The 19,891-nt window shown below is 34.0% G+C and overlaps 1 protein-coding gene across 1 annotated transcript; it reads left to right on the forward strand.

The window, feature by feature from the left end:
• Positions 1–13: 13 nt before the first annotated feature.
• LOC134261786 (proline-, glutamic acid- and leucine-rich protein 1-like) lies at positions 14–11,480 on the forward strand. The gene is made up of 16 exons (XM_062744184.1): positions 14–72; positions 390–495; positions 1,229–1,375; positions 1,656–1,727; positions 2,155–2,208; positions 2,657–2,840; positions 2,914–3,016; positions 4,082–4,169; positions 4,389–4,468; positions 4,676–4,783; positions 5,030–5,162; positions 5,995–6,133; positions 6,305–6,360; positions 7,670–7,876; positions 10,545–10,830; positions 11,311–11,480. Exons 1-16 carry the CDS (start codon positions 41–43, stop codon positions 11,478–11,480), a joined length of 1,965 nt encoding a protein of 654 aa, XP_062600168.1. The 5' UTR covers positions 14–40.
• The last annotated feature ends 8,411 nt before the right edge of the window (positions 11,481–19,891 follow it).

Raw genomic sequence — 19,891 nt, forward strand, 5'->3', positions numbered from 1 at the left:
ATTTTTTCAGAAGTCAAACCTTCATGATACGATTGGGAGGATGCACACATTTCTCCACACTGCTAGTAATAGGTAATTGCCTTATGACATGCATGTAGTAGTAAGTTCAAACCTCCCTTGTTTTAAAGACAGGAAATTTCTTTTAATTTTTTTTTATCGAATATTTACAATAAGAGCATGATAAGTTATTTCTTATCAATTTATAATAAAATAGATGTGATTTATTGCACCTGAGCTTGTCTCAAGAAGAAAGTATTTTATAATATCAGTTCTTCAGTGTTTCTTAGGTCAACAAGAGTTCAAGAAAAGAATGAAATCATGTTAAAAAAAATATAAATTAAAAACAAATGTCAGTACAGATATCAGAGATGTGTACTATATGTTGACAGGACTCGTGGTTTGCTGATTTTGACCAGTCTCATCAGCCAATGTGATGCCGAAGATTTAAACCAGCACATGTCTACTTGGCTTAAAGTCATCATTCACATATTACAGGTAAGTACTATCTACTTCTATATAAATAGATGTATAATACTTTTGCAAAGATTTTGTAGTCAAACTGAGCTTCTGAAATTGCAGAGTTTGTTTTTACTCCAGATTTTTATCTATTGCATGTCTGTGTATTTTTTTCTTACTGGTACTTTGAGTCTTTGATTTAAAAATGAGATATTTTGACTTATGAATTATGTTTTTCAGTTAAAGTTCAAAGTAATGCAAATCTAGATCATATCAATAATCATTTAGCTTTGTCCCAGTGACCCAAATTTATATTGTTTTTTTTTCTAGTCATTCATCTCCTTCTGTACACTTAAAAAAGAAGTCTATAGATAAAAAAAATATATGTCCAGAGTATTGCTGCAATGCATCACAGTGTCACAATTTTTCCTTTACCTTTGTTAAAGTGACCCCAACACTGCAGGTGTCTTCCTTCAATCATTCTCCACCTGTATTGAGTAAATGAAATCATTCTATAAGATAAAAGATTATTTTAATTTCTTTGACTTTGATCTTTGATCAAGTTGCACAGACTTGTCCTCCACTTAAGAAGTAAATACTAAGAAGTATCTACATTGAACAGTAAATTGTACTCAAGTTATTTACTATCATATATAAATATTGTTTGTTTATTTGTATATTGTTTAATGTCCCTCTCAAGAATTTTTCACTCATATGGAGAGCTGCAAATTTTGTCCTATACTTGGCACTTCACGTGATTGTCTAATTGTAGTCGAGGGAGCCCCCGGTTGTTCTGAAGCTGACCTGCCATGTGTGTTGTCAGATCATTAGAATATCACCCTGCCACATTTCCCTAAAGAAAGCTGTGCAGACATTTATACCCCAGCTTATTCCTCTGCTTCTAGGAGCTTCTGACGAGGTTTGTAAATCAATATTATGTTTTTTGAAGAATTTAGGCACCTAGGGGTCAGACTTAAGAGGTAGTTACACACACCACATTAAAATCTACATTAGTTGTTCAAAATGACACAAACATTAAAATTTTTTGCTTGTTCTGTAATGATTTCTTATATCCATGAACCCAGAATGCAAATAAATGAGTTGGATAATACGAAGTAATGAAAATTAACCATAGCATCCCATTGTTTACAGTTTGTGATTGATGTTTGTGGTGTGTAATTATCTGGTTTCATTGACAGTGGAAGAGGCACTCTATAGCAGTACTGAACGCCTGTATAACTCACTATAGCGGGACCTGTGGACCATTTAAGGTAGGTGCTACACTGTTCTGTAGTGTCAGGAAACACACAACAGGGGACATACAATATCTATAATTATTTTCTGGGGTAAGGCAGTAAAGATTTTTTAGATTGGATGAATGAATGTTTCAAGTGAAAAAAAACAAAAACATTTGAATATTTTCCCTCAACAAACATAAAAAAAGAGATGTTAAAATTGCTTGCTTATGAGGTTAATAAAAAAGATGAGTCACTCTGGATTAAATATCTGCGTGCAAGTAATGTTAACAATAGGGAAGGGGGTTTTCTTCTCAACATTGCCTTTTGGGTAGATGGAGAGGAAAATCATTTCATTATCATATTCCAAGTAAATTATTAAAACTGGCATACATGTATATACATATATAATAATATATATTTTTGTATGCCTACTTATGATTTTAAATGTTTTATTTTTTAGAGTAAAATCGAAGACCTTATCAAAAAGGAACTTCATTCTGGCTCTCTGACTAAGGTATAAAAATTAATGTGTGTGGGGGGGGGGGGTATTGTATAAGATGTCCAAAAGGAAATTTTAATTGTCTTCTCAACATCCACTTGATGAATTTAATCTAAACCAAATTGAGAGGTTGCGTTACATGTTTGTTTGTTAGAAAGATATTTGTTATTCAGATGAGTGTTATGGTGCCATAGGCTTTGATCTTGGTCATTTGAATACTGTAGACGTACTTTTTTCCATGGGGTCAAAATTCCGCGGAATCTCAATTTCTGTTTAATCCGCGGGTGGAAAATTACGCGGATTTCTTAAACTGTCACTATATGCCTTACATTTATATTAAGTACGCTTGGACAAATTTGCGCGGAAAGTCTGTGACCGCGTACATAGCGTAAATTAATACCACGCAGAAAAAAGTACTTCTACAGTAATTATTATTTTAGGAAGCTGATGTTATTCTTTACAGGAGTCTGTGCTGTGCTTCTGTCTGTTGGCCTGCTGTGGCACCAGTGGTAATCAGAGGATCAAATACACAGAGGGCTGGAGTTCACAGGTCACTTACCTGTTAAACGACCTCCACTCTATAACTGACCACATCTACAGAGACCTACCCAATTCAGGTGATGCTTATTTCCCCACTCTAATCTCAGGTAGTTACAGATTTATTATTATGTTTATTGATGTGCATTTCCTTAATTAACATTATTGAAACTTCATCAACAGGTTTACCAATGACTGAGGAAGATGGTATCCCAGAATCCTTTAGGGCAGTAGATCCAGTGACACAGTTCAGTATTCTCATGCAGTGTCTCCAGAGGATGCTCAGGTTTATTTTCAATTCACAAAAATGCTAATACGTAAACAACCTCTTAGAAAATAATCTGTCTTTTCAAATGTAGTTAAGGTAAGTCACTCGTCAGCTTTTTGGAAAAGTTCACGCAGAAGCTTTTACTTCAAAACTACTTATTAAAATTCAATTTTTATAACATATTTAAATTCAACAATGTAAATTTTTTAGCATTCAATGAAAAAAGTGCTCAAAAATCTACAAAGAAGCAAGATTTATGAGGGACTATTTCTTTTGGTGGAAGGATATTTAGCAGAAAATTCTGCAAATCTGCACACTTATAAAATTTAATGTAATGGAAATTTAGCCTCACATACTTTTACTCGGAGAATATTTTCCGTTTTGATATTGCTAAAAATATTTAATATAGGTCTTAATTAATATTTTCAGACTAAGTTTTACACCTTCCCTCAACAAACTTTTCCAAAAAATGAAAATATATCAAAGAAGTCAAGATCAAATTTACACCATTTTTTACCTGAAAATCACATATTTTGACAAATATTTCAAAATTAACATCACTGACCCCACCTTTTTCTTTCATTATTTTAAACTACTCGATACTTGTGACTGATCAGCACTTAAGTTGTAAAAAGTTTGATATAAGAAAATTTTTTATTGCCTATTAAGTTTTTTAATACCCCAAATATGTTATTTTTTAGTGCAAAAAGGTCACACAATAATTTACGCGCATTGATTTGCAAGATTTGTTTAATGATAAATATTATTCAAACTATTTTGCGTAAAATAAGATTATATTTATTGCCATGCTTACATCTGATCAAATATAATAAGGGTTAAAGTAATTAACCAAAGAGATGAAATTTAAGTGCAAAAAGGTCAGTAGGATGCACACTGACCCCCTATTTTCTTTGTGATTTTGAGTTACACTTTATGAGTACTTATCCAAAATATCTTCTCAAAAAATCCTTGATTTAACAAATTTCAGGAGTGACTTACCTTAAAATGTATATTTGTGTATCTTTGTTACTTCTCCTGAAAACAAACTTTTACATAAGTAAGCTTGTTTTCTGACATTTGTAGGAAACCCTTCCCTGCTCTGATAAAACTGCCTGTTGAGAGGATTCTCCACTTTGTTGATAAAGTTCTATCTGTAGACGACGCCCAATTAGTAAGTTGTAACTTTCTTTGATATAAACACTTGGATTCATAGATCTTACGAGTTTTTGGCAAGGATTTTATTACAGTATATGAGATTTAGATTATCTGAATTCCCATTTTGTTTTCTCTGAACTCTAAATCCAGGTGAGCATTATGGCCTATGGACCTCCCTTTTTATCGTTTATCTTCTTGTCCATCATTAAGACTTGGATGATTTTAAATCTTTCAGAGGATGGTGAGTTCACTGAATAGCTCTGTCCTACTCCTCCACAGAGAAGCAGTGGATGTTATTGATGCCCTGTATGAGAGGTCAGACAATTTATACACATTAGGGTATTCCTGGGCATGCAAGGCTTGTGTCTGGCCAGTATTTATTAATGAATATACTTGTTAGGACAGCTGTATTTAAATTTAATAATTTTTTTTTTTTTTTCAAGGAAACATCTCTTGCTGGATGTATATGTACATGTAATGTATATGTTAAATAAAAAAAATTCATTTTCATTTTGTTTTCAGTTGTAAAAAATTGATGTTGGCATACAACAAGAAAGTTGTTCGAGTGTTAACAAGAGAGCTGATACGGACTTCCTCTGACTCTGCATACATACAAGCTAAGCCACTCAGGTATAATGAAGGCTATAATCTATGAAAACACAATACACCTGTACATGTAGATGTTGTACAAGCTAAAATCAGTTTAAATCCAGTAAGGTATTGCACAAAAAAATCTTTTTAAAACCTGTTGGATATTGTTCAAGCTTCTTTACTTTTATTAAATTTTGTTAACAGAGTAATTCATCACAAACTCATCTTTTTTTTTTGTGCTAGTGCATTATTCTTCTTAATTTTCACTATGACCTTGTTACACAGAGAACTAAGACAGGCTGTGTATAGAACTCTGGAGACGATGATGAAATCTACGGGCTGTTTCCTGGAAACTGTGAGAGAAGAAGATAACCTGGTTCAAGAAATACTGACTGACTGTAAACCATTGGAGTGTAAGGTAAGAGGCATGTAACAGATACTGACTGTAAACCACTGGAGTGTAAGGTAAGAGGCATGTAACAGATACTGACTGTAAACCACTGGAGTGTAAGGTAAGGGCCATGTAACAGATACTGACTGTAAACCACTGGAGTGTAAGGTAAGGGCCATGTAACAGATACTGACTGTAAACCACTGGAGTGTAAGGTAAGGGCCATGTAACAGATACAACTGAACTGTAAATCACTAAAGTATAGGGTAAGGACCATGTAACAGTTTTTATCCTGCCTGTGATAAAAATTGTGAAATTTCATTAGTCGAGAAGAATACTGCATAATGTTATGCTGTCTACCCACCTCATATTGCTAATGTGCCCCTCCACGTGATCTACCTACCACACATCAAATCAATATGCCCCCTCCACGTGCCATACTGCACAGATAGGTTGTTTTCATTTGAACACGCAAAGAGCCTAATAACTGATGTCATGTAAACATTAAATGACGTCACAATGTAGCAATTGTTACAGAACGATCTGTATATAACTCAGAAAAAAATGAAGTTTTTTAGAGAACCATTGGCAGTATAAATTTTTTATGTAGACACTTAGAGGGGTAATACGGAAATATGTGGGGTCCTAGAAAAAATACATATTGGGCTCGGCTTACGCCTCGCCCAATATGTATTTTTTTCCGTATTACCCCTCTAAGTGTCTACATAAGTAATAATATATGTATGACTGTGAAGTAATTGAGTGCAATTGAACTTTTTATCAAAGATGTGAAATATTACAGAAAGACAGATTTGAATTTTTGTTTAACTGTTTCTTTGTTATTGTTTTTTTTTATCAGAGTTCACTTCAAGTACAGAATGTGGCAGAGCCTTCACCTTCCAAGAAAAAGAAAATGATGGTCAACATTGATAAGGTGGACACAACCACAGAGCTGCTTAACAGGGTGACCAGTACCTGTACAGAATGTGCTTTACAAGGTAACTGATTACAGCTCAGTTAATTATTGTACAGTTGTAGATCAGCAAAACATTAATACACATGAATGAAGAATACAGCAATTAAAGATTGTAATTTACAAATAAAGCACAATTTGTGGACGTAACTTTCTAAATAGAAGGTATTAACTTGATATATCTTGTTTCTTCAAGCATTGTACTGGTGGACACTTGCAGATGGAGTCAAAATGAAGACCAAAACTTTTCAGGTAGGTGATTTTACTGTCATATTATTGAATCATGTCTCAAGAAAAAATATTTTTAAAAAAAACTGATGCTCATATATTCTGAAAATGGCAAATACACAAGTTCAAGATAGAAACACCTCCTTGAATATATTGACTTCAAGAGTTTGGTGTTTTTTTGGTCACATGGTGCTGTTTTGCATAAACTGAGAACATGCATCATACATACTTCTCCAAATCTGACAGAATTTCCAAATTGGACAGAATTTATTAGAAACATCTTTTTTATGCCCCCGTTCGAAGAAGGGAGGGCATATTGCTTTGCTGCTGTCTGTCGATCGGTCTGTCGGTCCACTTAGTTTCAGTTCATTTTCTTGGCAACCATTGCACATACTGAAATGAAATTTGATATACAGATATATCACATGAATATGTAGGTAAAGTTTTGTTTTGGGTACGATCTCACCTTTTTTGACAGAGTTATAACCCTTGGACTTCGAAAAATTCCAATTATTTGCAGTTTCCGTTCATTTTCTTTGCAGAGGTTGCACGTACTGAAATGAAATTTGGTATACAGATTTATCAGATGAATATCTAGGTCAAGTTCTGTTTTGGGTACAATCGTGCCATTTTTGACAGAGTTATGCTCCTTGGACTTAAAAAAAAAATTCCAATGGGGGGGGGGGGGGAGGGGGGGCATAAGTGTTTTACAAACATCTCTTGTATTCTTGGTGGGTCTCATATTTTGTTTAGTCTGTTTTGGTTAACTTAACATCACCAGTGCCCTTAGGTAAAGGGTTGGCATTGACCTTGAACCAAACTTCTAGGTTAAAGGTCAAAACAGTTCTTATTTTAAATCCTTGTCTGAATATTATATTTTCTGCCCTTCAGGCAGTTTGGTTTACAATTTTCCAAGAACTACACTAGATCAAGAGTGTGTAGTATTTGAACCAAATCAAGAGCCATAATCATAGCAGAATTTTATTTTGTGTGACTGTAAACTCCTTTAAGGTTGTGATTATTTTTTGCTATATAATTCTTGTAAACTAATTTTTTACCAATTACCAGTTTTACCAATTACATACAAGCATACTTTACCCTCTTATTCTAACGAAAAAAGTCTTGTGAAAATATCAGTGAACAAGGTGGCTCCACATTCAAGCCTCACTAGGAAATAAGTATTAGGAAAGAAGATAATACATCTCTAAAAACTATTGCTGTCTGATACTCTGATGCTATCATAATAAGGGCCTTTGTTCAACTTGAAAAGCTCTTTATACAGATGTTGTCCTGTAAAATTATTTTTTTATGTAAACTTAATTTTTCATTGCAGCGAGTGTGTGATTTCATTATCACAACAGCATTGACAGTGTACAGAGGTGGACCTGACAAGTTATTCCCTTACAACAACTGGAGATGTAGGCTCCACCTACTGAGGGTCCTACAGGCATGTGTGATGACCCCACACAAAGAAGGGTCATCACCTCTACAGTGTGCAGTGGCCATATTCAAAATAGCAGAGCAAGATGACAATCTACAGGTATGTTGTTTTCACCTCTGAATTAGATAGAAGTTATCTATCAGTTTTTTGCATAAAAGGGCAATCATCAGCATTAGTATGCAAGAAGAGTGTGGGTTGTCATTAAATGCCAGATTAATCATAAAGAGTTGTGCCATAGATTTCAATGTTATAGATGTCTACCAATTGGATGAAGATTTTAAAACTACTTTTCACAATCCAATTCAAGAAATCAGAAATTACAGTATGAACTAGAAAAGCGACACACAGTAGATCATTAAAATCCCTGTGTAATTATGTTCCCCAAACGAAGTTTGGGAACATATTGTTTTTACTTTTTCTGAATTTTTTCTTTGTTCTCCGGTACTTTTTTGTCCGCGAGTGTTCTCGTAAACTACTCATCCGATCTAGGTGAAACCTTTTTAGGGTCACTAGGTATGTTATGTAGATGTGCGGAACGAAGGTCATTTTGCGCGCAAGTGCGTGCAGGTGCGAGCACGTGTAACACGTGAAATGATCAATATAATTGATTTAGCCGTAACTTTTTAAATATTGGATGAAATGCTTTGAAACTCATAATATAAGGATATAATAGTAGTATAGACATGATGACATGGTCAAAATAGCAAGATCTCACGCGCATGCAGGTGCCCTTCGCTGCGATTGGCTGAAACTTAAAGTCTAAATATCTATTTTGTTTTCTGACAAAATCCTTTGAAATTTTGAACATAGTCTTACATAGTCTACAGCATAAGAATAATCATGAACGCACGCACATGCACGTGTGCTGCAATCTGATTGGCTAAAACTTTAAATGCCTACAACTTTCTCGGTTCTCCATAATACAGGGTGAAATTTCAAATATGAATAGATATAATGATTGCCTACATTATACTACTATCAAAAGTAAATACATGGACGTACATGCACATGCGACCGCACATAATGTATTAAAAGACAGTATACTTGAGTGTTTGATGTTCATGCAGAATTAAGAACTTCTAAATGTCAAGACATGTAACATGCTGAAGCATGCAAATCTTTTTACCCTTGACCTTGAAACTTAGGTCAAGGTCACTGGTAACCTGAATAAAATGTTGATATTAACTATTTACCAAAATCACCTTGACCTATGAACTTGAAATCGACCTTAACCTTTGTCCTTGACCCAAGGGTAAAAAGAAACATGAAGTACATGTACATGTATCTAGAAACACCTTTCAGAGTTTATTTCGGTTGACAGGTTAGAAGTTAAAGAGGTGGTGGTTTTTAATGACCTTGACCTTTCATCCAAATGTCACAATCAATCTTAAGTTCTTGGAATAAGATACAAGATTCAACTCCAACGTTAAATAGGTTAAGAATAAAAATTCCCCCCCCACCCACCCACACACACACACACAAACAAATCAAATTAATGGCAACATAGAGAATCACTGTTAAACTCAAATAACACCTCGGACCCACATAAAATTTCAGGAAAACTGCAGAAAAGAGCTCGAGGAAAGTGTATTAAAATATTTCATTTGAGTTTCCAAAGTATATAGAAATTATTAATTTATACAGAAAAAATTACAAATCCTGTCGTGTTTAAAATTAAAGTGCAGATGACCAAAGTTGGCATATAAGCCTTTTATAGCCTATTTATTCAGATGTCGTTAATAGCATTCGATTCTACTGATTTGAAATAATATTTTAATACCAAGCATCCTTTGTTTAATTTACCTTTGAAATTTATTTGAATTTTTTTTAGAATTACGCAATCCCCAGAAATAGCGATTTTAGGTATTATATTAAAAAATCAATTTACATGTACGCTCCTTCATAAAATAATCAGATATTTGCATTCATGAAAAAAATATTAATAAGAAGGTGTTAAACAATATAGGTCACATTAGCTGACACGAATGTCTTTTTAAACATCTCTTGTAAAACCCAGAGAGTAGCCCCCTATGCATTGGAAAAAATGAATAGTTCCGGTCAAAAAACCTTTATATATTTATTTACAAAGTATATAAAATTTACCAGGCACAGGTATCAGAGTTGTCAAAATGGCCTGAGAGGAAATATTAAAAAAATTCTGAACAGAAAGGAAAATCCCTTTTCCATGTATGGAACTACTATTGAATAAGTTCATTTTGATTGGTTAGGTATTGGTGTGATACCCTTAGTCGACTTTAACCCTGCCTTGTCGTCGGAATAAAACCAACTTTGAGCCCGAGGTTTAAATAAGTAGAGAAATAAAATGTGAATCGATATATTAAAAATATGACATATGCTTGAGAAATGGTAAATTTATGTATGTATTTTTTTCTTTGATTCGCAGGATAGAAAGATATGTTAATCGCTTAATCAACATGCCATCTTGCATATGCATGTACATGTACGTGTGCGCGCATGCAAAACGTTAAACAATATATCGTTGATAGTTGATATCATTGTAACTTTTATATTCTTAAATGAAATCTTGGGATACTTAGCATATTTATAAAAGGTCTTAGAGGAATAAGGCACGATAAGGGACATGGGGAGCGTTTGGGGAACATCTGTAACGGTCCCTGTTACAATTAGCACTAGTTTTTAATTAAGATGAAATGTTGAGCAATGTCTTATCTACATCTCATCAATTAAACAAATACAGTATTGATACAGTAACAAAACCAGATTATTATCTGGAAATGTTTTCCAGGTTTCCTCGTTTTGTATAGAAGCACAAAGAGTTTGTGAGATTCTGATTCATCCTCAGGCTCCTTGTTTGACTGCCACACGATTTGTGACTCAGGAGAAGATAACTCCTCCAGTGTCTGACAGCATACTGACACCAAGTGGCAGTGACAGTCAACAGCCAGGCAGTGACTCACAGCACTCAACCAATCAAAGAGTGTCTAACATCGTACTGACAACAGGCAATGATAGATCTCCTAGTCAACAGACAAACAGCGACACAGCTCACTCAACCAATCACCACACACAAGGTAAACATGCTGCCTTTATTGGGACCTATTCTGATTCCTTTATAGACAAACTTGATGAGACAGAGAAAAAAAATTTAAAAATACATGTATCTGAGAATTTGAGATGACAAAGTGGCTTTGAAATACTATGGAATCATTCTAATTGAGGGGGGGTGGGGCAGTATTTATGGGAAACTTGTTCATTGAGGGGTTTTGTAGGTTACTTGTTAATATGGTAGATTCAAGGAATTCAATGTGTTTACAAAATAAATATTTACTGGGATGACCATGTAAATTTGTGGGTAAGAATGACCCATGGAATTGATGAGCATTGGTCCCCAACAACCAATAACAAGTCCACAGTATCAATAGTATTTGAGATATTCATGTTTTAGATAATGAAGTTCAATTGTATTTGATATTTTAAAGCTTTAGCAAATTAAGCTGAAGAAAAAAAGTGGAGAGATCTGCTAAGTAGAATTCTATCATGTTTTGTTTCAGATTCAAGTCACCTATCACCTGATGTAGAAGAAAACACAGATGGCATTGAGAGCATGGAAACTGGAAGGGAGGAAGAGAATCAGGGTATACTAAGTGAAATTGACAGCAACTCATCTTGTGTGGAGGTCATAGATACTCCCAAAAATCAGGAGGGAGAAATGAGGTCATAGAGACACCTCAACCATCCCAGGGTCAACAGGTGGAGGCATCCATCAGAATGGTGGGGACTGAAGAGGACTCCACAAATCCTACACAGGACTTACAGGCACCTGTAGGTGTTTGTGTGGAACTGATTGAAAACAAGGTGCAGAGTTCAGAGTCAGTTACAGAACGCAAAGAAATACATTCATCCAATGACAGCACAGGTGATCTGGTGGAGAAATCTGATTTACCTGTTAGTGACAGTGATAACTCAAGCAAAGCTCATATCCAGGACGATTCAGACAAAATTAAGGTAGAGTTTTACAGATATTACAGAAATATTTAAAAAATTCAATATAATGAACAGAAATATTTTAAAATGTTGAACAACATTAGGGTCACTGCAGCCCAAGAATCTCTGGATTTGATATTTAAGGAAATTTCAGTTATTCTTGTGGGTCCAACATGCTGAATAATCTACATGTATATGATCCCTTATGACCAATCATAATTGCTTGCAAAAAAGTTAAAAAGTTAAAGCCCCTCATAGAGTTTCTTGAAGTTCTGTTTGAGAGAAATTAATTTTGTTATTCATTTTTTTACAGAGTGATGAACTGGAGGACATGTTAATGACGTTTGCAGACGTGGACCCAGAATAAACCAGCTGTGGTATCCCAGCATATTAATGTTTGTTAAATGTTCAATAAAGAGATACTATGTTGCTTGAAAATCTTTGTGTTAGTTTGTTATGATTTATCTTTTCATCGTCAACTTCCCATACCTATGCAACAGTATAATGGGTAAAAATCTTAGGTCAAGGTCAAGAGACAAAGAGGTCAAGATTTGTGGTACTTAAATAAAAGGTCTAGTTACAAGGAACATATGCAATGTGTATAGCCCATCCCACTTTAAAATTTAATTTATAGGCAAGGTTAAAGTTTCTGCAGACAAACAGACAGACATAATATAAACACAAGATATGGAATCTGCATATAGTCAAATGGAGAAAAATCTACTATTTTGGAGTCACAAGATATATTGTAATTTCAGAGACGGGAGTGGCTAGGAAGATGACGCCCCTCCCCTCTTTGGAATTTATTGTAAAGAAATTTGTATACTTAAGCAATTTAATTAAAAATGACTTTGGACATTTTCCCCCCTAAGAAAAAAAATGACCCCACGACCCTACTATCATTGTTTTTATTTTGTTAATTTGTTTTCAGTTTTTTTTCTCTTTGCTTGTCTGGAAATTCTGAGCTAGAGAATTTTTTTTGACTTGGTACGTGTCGTTCCCCAGAAAAAAATTTGGATCTACTCCAGTAGCTATTAAAATGTCACATAAACAACGGGAGATAACTTCACAATGTGAGCTGTGGCATGCGATGATCTTTGACCCTTTTTGAACTTTAACGTAATCATTTGGGGTTTATTTTACTCCAATGTATACTTTAAGTTGTACTTACCGATTGTCATAGGTCCTGTGAACTTCTAACTAACACAAAATGAATTATTTCAATTCACACCAAACTGCGCAATCTGCTTATCAACCCCATTCGGCAAACCTTCAATCGCCTTATCAGATGAAGTTGTCTAAAATGGATGACCTGTTAAGAGTGATGCTAAATCTAAAAATATGATAATGGGTGATGCAACCCAATAAGGTGTGGAAATTTTCCAAAATGTGTTTAGATGTAAACATGTATAATGGTAAAAGAACATCTACTATTAGTAAATTAAAAAGCTTCTATTATGAGCAAAACATTTATCAAAGAATGATCATCATTAATTAATTTCTGGGGTTTTTTTTCAGACTGGTAATGACTTTAGCATTTAAAATACATATAAGATGTTCTGAGTCATAGGTCACATCGGTCACAGGCTCTGCGAATTTGATACTCAATATTGACGAATACATTTCCATGTAACTTATAGAATTATTTTGATGTTTTCCTTGAAAAGCCCAATATGTAGGAGTGTGTGTTTAGAGGCAAGCACCTTAGTGCGGGTATAACTGTCTCATGACAGCATCTAGTTTTACATTATAAAAGATACAGCAGGTGTGCAGAATTTACGCAGAAAAAGCGGGTCATTAAACCGCATCCGATCACCGAGCAACCAGAAAATTCCGAAATAATGAAAGCCAATTGTTTCTATAGTCAGATGTAAGTTATCACTTTTTCGACATGACCCAGCTCTAACCACATGGAGGTCCTTCTTAATTTAATAATCATCAATTTGAAATTGGGTTTTGGAACTGTTCAGATTAAATGTTAATATTCAGCAAAATAAAGTAACCTTTACAATTATTCATGAATTTTCTGGTTTGCCCTGGATGATCGGATCCGGTTTTAATGACCAGGTTTTTTTTCTCAAAAATATGTAATTTTACGTATTGCTATAACCAATTAAGAAATATTAAACTTTAATTAATATATATTCTTTAAAACCAGTTTTATTCATAACTTTACGGTATTTTTGTAACAATTATGTCAGAAAAAGTATTTTTAAAAAATTGGAAATCCTACCCATTTTACCAACCTGAAAATCAATAATCGCCAAAAAAAATCTACAATATTTAGTATTTGAAGTTAAATTTATCAGCGAATATAAATATTCGTATATAGAATAGAATCTGAAAATTTCAGTTGGTCGAAAAAGTATTAAGACAAGTGTGACTAAAGGGGGTGGGAAACCCGGGCCGGGAATTTCGAAATTGAAAACCGGGTTTTTGACAATTACGGAATAAACCTGTTCTTTTTTCATAAAATTTTACGGACATAGTTTATGATCATACTATTTGATGATTATCGCCGATTGTCCTTTTCCAGGTGACAAAATGGGGGGGCCCAGTTTACTCATTTTGGCGTTTTAAAGCTAAATGCATTGAAAACGTATGGGATATTTGCATTTATTGGCTGTTTTAACTTCAAATAGTTATCAAATAACATTCTTATAGACCCGGGACAGGTAAAAACCGGGATGAAGGAACAAACTCAATAAATCCGAATTATTCCCAGAAAAAGAATGTAGATTTCTTCATAGTCAATGAGTTACCGATAAAAAAAAAAAATAAATTGGAAAAAATTTATAAGCTATGCAATTCAAACCACAGTCAAATCAAATTTTAATTACTATATCGTTGACAAGTGTTTTTTTTCTGCACAATTTATTTAGCTTGGTGTTGAAGTTAATAAACGGGGTAATGTCTGCACATCTGCTTGGAAGATTCATTAAAAGACTAATTAATATTCCTGATGACTGAAGTTATTATCAGTAAATATGATAATTTCAAGATAAAAACCCTGAAAAAACCCCCCTACATTTAACACCTATTTCTAAATGCTTATTTACCTTTCAATGGCTCAAGAAGGGCTGTTTGTGGACATGGCGTTTAAAATCTTTTTTAAGAGAAAAGTGACCACGTAGAATATTGGCCAGGGGGTCATTTTTTCTAAGAAGCAAAAGGACCCAGGTAAATATTCAACGACAAGTAGGGTCATTTTTCGACCATAAAAAAAAAGCCAACCAGTAATTTACGCCCCCACACACGTTGAAAAATGGAGTGTTGGTAAAATGGGTAGGCAAACCCGGGGGGGGCAAAATTTAAAAACCCGGGGCAGATGAGATTTTTCAATTTTTTGTCTTAATGAGTGTGACAAAATGGGTAGCGAAACCCGGCCGGGCTGTTATAGTGTCTCTGCTCCGCCGCAAATTTGGAATAGTTTTGGAAGTAAAATTTAAGCATCTTTATTGTAGGAATGGCAAAAATTTAAATCCCAAAAAAATATTTAAATTAAGAAATTAATTCTTACCACCCGTATTGAATCTATTTTGCAATTTCCCCAAATTTACTATAATGCAAGAATACGAAGCGATAAATAAGTCAATGAACACTGAATGATTTAATAAATGCAATTATTTATTCATTACAAATTAAAATCCAGTCACGTTTTCTAAATACAGCCATTATTCGGTCGTATATGTGGAGAAAACGAACGACAATTGTAATGTTTATCAACATTTAATTTGTATGTTTATATTTTTCCTAAAAATTTTTACCTATTTCAGAGCTAGAGTTATCTCTCTTAATCAAACAGTTATCTGTCATAATTTCGAGACTTTTTATGTGTTTATTTTGGGGTTACTTTTTCCCAAAATCCTCACTTCCTGTTATTATTTCCTGTGTGACCCACACATGGAAAATGTTATTTTTCCTTCATTTTTGACTTGAGCTGCCACACACTGTAAGTAAACCGTGCTATTTTTGTTTATTACGCGTATACTTATTATATCTACAGTGTTTTTGAATGAAATGTTTGTAATTTGTTTATTATAATACTATTGTTAACTCTAGAAAGTATGGAACACTGTTGTTGTCATAATCTTAAACATAAAGCTGGGATTCGTTCTAACATTTTTCTATGGAAACCCATTTGTGTCAAAACTTTATATTTTGGAATTATATTAATCTTATGTCTATTTATTTTTTGAATATTTTTTATTTACAACTTATTACACAGTTCATGCTATATCTATCGTTATATACTGATATCATTCATCATGTAACTGATAGTAATTTTTTTTTTTGTTTTGTTTCAGTTCTTTACCGTTATCACAATAAATCGATGCACTGATTGTTGTTGTGGTTAACTATTGAATATACAGGCAGAATAGTAAAGAAAGTGTACAGCGATGTCAGAGATGGAAAGAGTACACACGTTAACTCCAGGAGGCTACGAGTTGTCCCAGACCAACTTCAGTCCTACTTGAGCGCCCTCAAGAAAGCCAGGAGAGTTTTTGAAACAATCTTGACAGAATTTAATGACTCCAGCTCAGATATAAAGTATCTAAGGGAAATTGAAGAGAAATTCAGGAGGCCAAATCTAAATACATGGAAAGTTATGAGACCCTCATTTCTTTTCTCAGACGCTTCTACAGATGAAGCTGATTCAGAAATGGAAAACCAATATTCGACACCGGAAATGTATGAGTCTTATGAACAATTTTGATCATCAGATTCAAGACTTGCTTATATATGCTGCTGAAATATTTTCTGAAAAATTTGAAACAAGATCTGAAGTTTCCATCTCAAGCAGCAGTCGTCGTTCCTCAGCATCAAAAAAACACGCGGATACTACAGTACAGTCAACGCTTTTAGGCATTTACCGCGCACCCCCGCGGTGTGAATCTCATCGCGGTTGTCAGGTGTTCAGGTAAAAACCGCGTCCCCCCGCGGTTCAGTAATCCAGGTAAATCACACCGTAGCGGTCATCTTAGCGATTACATGTGAAAAACGTCTTGGTCTAAAACGCGAGTTACCCCCCTTTAGAAAATATAACCAAAACAAAATAAAACGAAATTAATGACATTTTAAAATTTATAGAAGCTGAAATATTTGAAGTTCAAAATAAAAATTAATTTTTCAAAAAAACCCCCTCATTTACTAAATAATTATAAAAATCATCAAAGCAATTTCCAAATAGCGTTTACTAATTCTTGAATTACTTTTTAAAAATGTGTTCATTCTATTTAGATCCACAACTTTCGATATAAATTATTTATGTGATATATTTATACGACAATGCAAGATAAAACACCCCGTGTGTTATTCATGATATTCAATATTAATTTTTATTTTTCGTAGTTTTTTTTTTTAATTCTAATAGTGGTTTAAAAAAAACGCACGCGTTTATGCAGTGTCACTTTCACTGGGGCTGTAAATATAAAGTGTTTTAAAATTATTAATCTTCAAATATAGGAGTATAATACGCAGAAGATTTTTATGTAATCAGCATTCTCCGAGTCGTCTGTAAAGTGTCATTCCTTTATTCTGGGGCAATGTTCTTGAAATCAGTAGGGTGTGTATGCGTGTGTAATTTGATGGCCTACCAATCCGTAAAGATAAAATAAAATTACATAATATCTAGAGCTAGACCTGGCACGCATACTTTCCTCAAAGTTTACACTGGACAAGGTGCGATCCCCTGAATCAGCCCTACCCTGGTGTACACGTGCGTGCCCAAAAATGGGTTGATCAGTAAATTTCATCAGTCATACATGTTTCACATACTTTAATACATTTACATTGATCATATAATTTAAAACATATTTGAATTAATTATTTAAATTTAAGATATGCAGATTACCATGATTACTTTTGTGTATTAAAAAAGTTAATTTTGATGTAACAATCACCCCCCTTCTCCCTTTATTTTCTGGGACACTTAATGTGTCTTACACAAAACTCAGCACAATCACAACTTTGGGGGGATTTTTCCCAATATCAGTAGATGAATTGATTCAGAAAATAGCTAAGGTGATTTAAAAAAAATTTATCCCCTACCCAAACTTTTTCCTGCAAAATTCTATTAAGGACTATTTCATCGCGTAAACAAAAAAATTTCTGAAAAAAAAATTCATTAACACCACAAACAATATCGGAACAACATTTTATGTGCATTTTGCATTGGTAAGTAATTTTTGTCCTGATAATCTAGTACATGTATACAAACTGTACAAGTAGCTGCACGGACTAATCGTGGGCTCCTTAGTAACTGGTGGATTCGTGTGTATTGTGCCTTGAACGGGGGGGTTTCCTGTCTCACAGTGACACTGTACTGGGTATAATTTCACACCTTTTTGAAAGACAAAGGATTTGGATTTTTGCAACATTTGACAGTTTTAAAATATAAACTCATAAACCGGGTGGATTATCTTGATTATAACACCCCCCCCCCCCATTCCCCTACAACCGTCTGCATGAACTTCTTTTTTTTTTAAAAATAAGGTTGTATGTTTCAATAAAATTACATTTGGATTCCAAAAAAAAACTGATCTAAATGACTTTCCCTGTATCTGCTTGGTCTTCTACAAATACAAAAAATAGGAATGTTAACGCTGTCCTATATCCTGTGCATGTCCCCCAAAAAATTTCGACAAGCTACATGTACATGTATTTCACTGCGTCTAGTTAATCCCATACGTTGACAGGGTTGGCTATAGAGGTAGAAATAATATTAATTCTTTTACATATGTATGCATGTATAGCAAAAGGACGATATATCAATTTATTATGCACAACGGTATGCACAACAAAGCACCCCCTTTCATTGTATACTATAATTATTATGCGGAATTTTTTAAAAAAAGTTTTCTCTTATTTTATTTGCACATTAAGAGTTCATTAAGTAACACTTTAAACTGCATACAAATATTTCTACTACTCAGTGTTTTCAGTTAACACGCTTTTCTCATGAAAATTGTTCGTATTACAAGTATGCTTTCAAGCGGAAATGCGCTGCAGTTTAAAGTGAATTTTGCCGATTTAAAAAAAAAAACACAAATAATAATACGGGGGGGGAGAGAGAGAGAGAGAGAGAGAAATTTATTGCACATTGCTTATAAACATGTTTCAGAATATTTAAATTTTCCCTTCATCGAATATTTATCGAAACATGTATGCGTTTATTGTAAAAGTGATACACGGTATATAGTCATTGATTTAGAGAAATAAAGTTTATGCTTATGCTGAGAATATGATTTATTTTTTTTTTTAAAAATGTTTTAAAAACTTACAATTTTCAAACATCAGAATAACTTGGGAAAACAATCATGCGCTATTTTTTTTTTTTTTTTAAATTCTTTGGGTAGTACTACAGTATCACTGTATGATATTTTTTAAATTTCACCATTTTTTTTTCTCAAAACCGCAATTTTATGACCGAACAATATGTAGTTATAGATATTATACGGCCGTACCGGTAAGATCAATCCGATGTGCCAGTCAACGGTAAGTCACACTGCCGCGGTCTATACCTGGCTCGGGGCCGCGATGAAATAACCGCGAGGGTGTATCGCGGAAAGGATCAAAACACCGCACGCGGTTTAATGCCTAAACCGCGTTGACCGTACTGTAGACACAGTTAAAAAAACCCAAAGCTGAAAAGGAAACAGAGTCCAGAAGCAGAAAGCCTTACTTGAAGCCAAAATTAGACTCTTAGAATGTCAGAAAATGAGATTATTGAAACGGAAAAAGATGACTTGGGGTCAAAGGGTCTCGGATGATACCTTCATTACCGGAACGACATCCCTTGGGCAGTAATGATTCCTCACGTGCAACAAACGAGAATAAAACAAACTATGTTAGTGAACATTCAAAGTTCAGTGAAGCAAAGAGTGATTATGTGTCCTTTGAACAATTTTAAAAAAGATTACATGGACAAAGAGGATAACAAAGATGCTAAAGACATTTCATCACAAACCAATGTGAAGACACCAATTGAACCTGCCGCTCCTAATGTCAATAACTTTCACCTGAATCCAACAGCTCAGGAATTTTATCCATATTCACATATCGGAGTGACTGCCAACTTGACACAATTTCTTCTAAAGAAAGATCTCCTGATGTCACGATTAGTCCTTAACGATAAGCCGATTTTTA

This window comes from Saccostrea cucullata, unplaced genomic scaffold, assembly GCF_032062105.1.
Source record: "Saccostrea cucullata isolate Sc308-1 unplaced genomic scaffold, CSIRO_AGI_Scuc_v1 ctg11491, whole genome shotgun sequence".
Lineage (NCBI taxonomy): Eukaryota > Metazoa > Mollusca > Bivalvia > Ostreida > Ostreidae > Saccostrea > Saccostrea cuccullata.

Excerpts from the sequence above, each read along its gene's own strand:
- LOC134261786 (XM_062744184.1), top strand. The coding sequence starts at position 41 with ATGCACACATTTCTCCACACTGCTAGTAATAG. Across the intron at positions 4,170-4,388 it reads CTGTAGACGACGCCCAATTA|AGGATGGTGAGTTCACTGAA; the intron begins GTAAGTTGTAAC and ends TAAATCTTTCAG. Across the intron at positions 7,877-10,544 it reads AGCAAGATGACAATCTACAG|GTTTCCTCGTTTTGTATAGA; the intron begins GTATGTTGTTTT and ends AATGTTTTCCAG.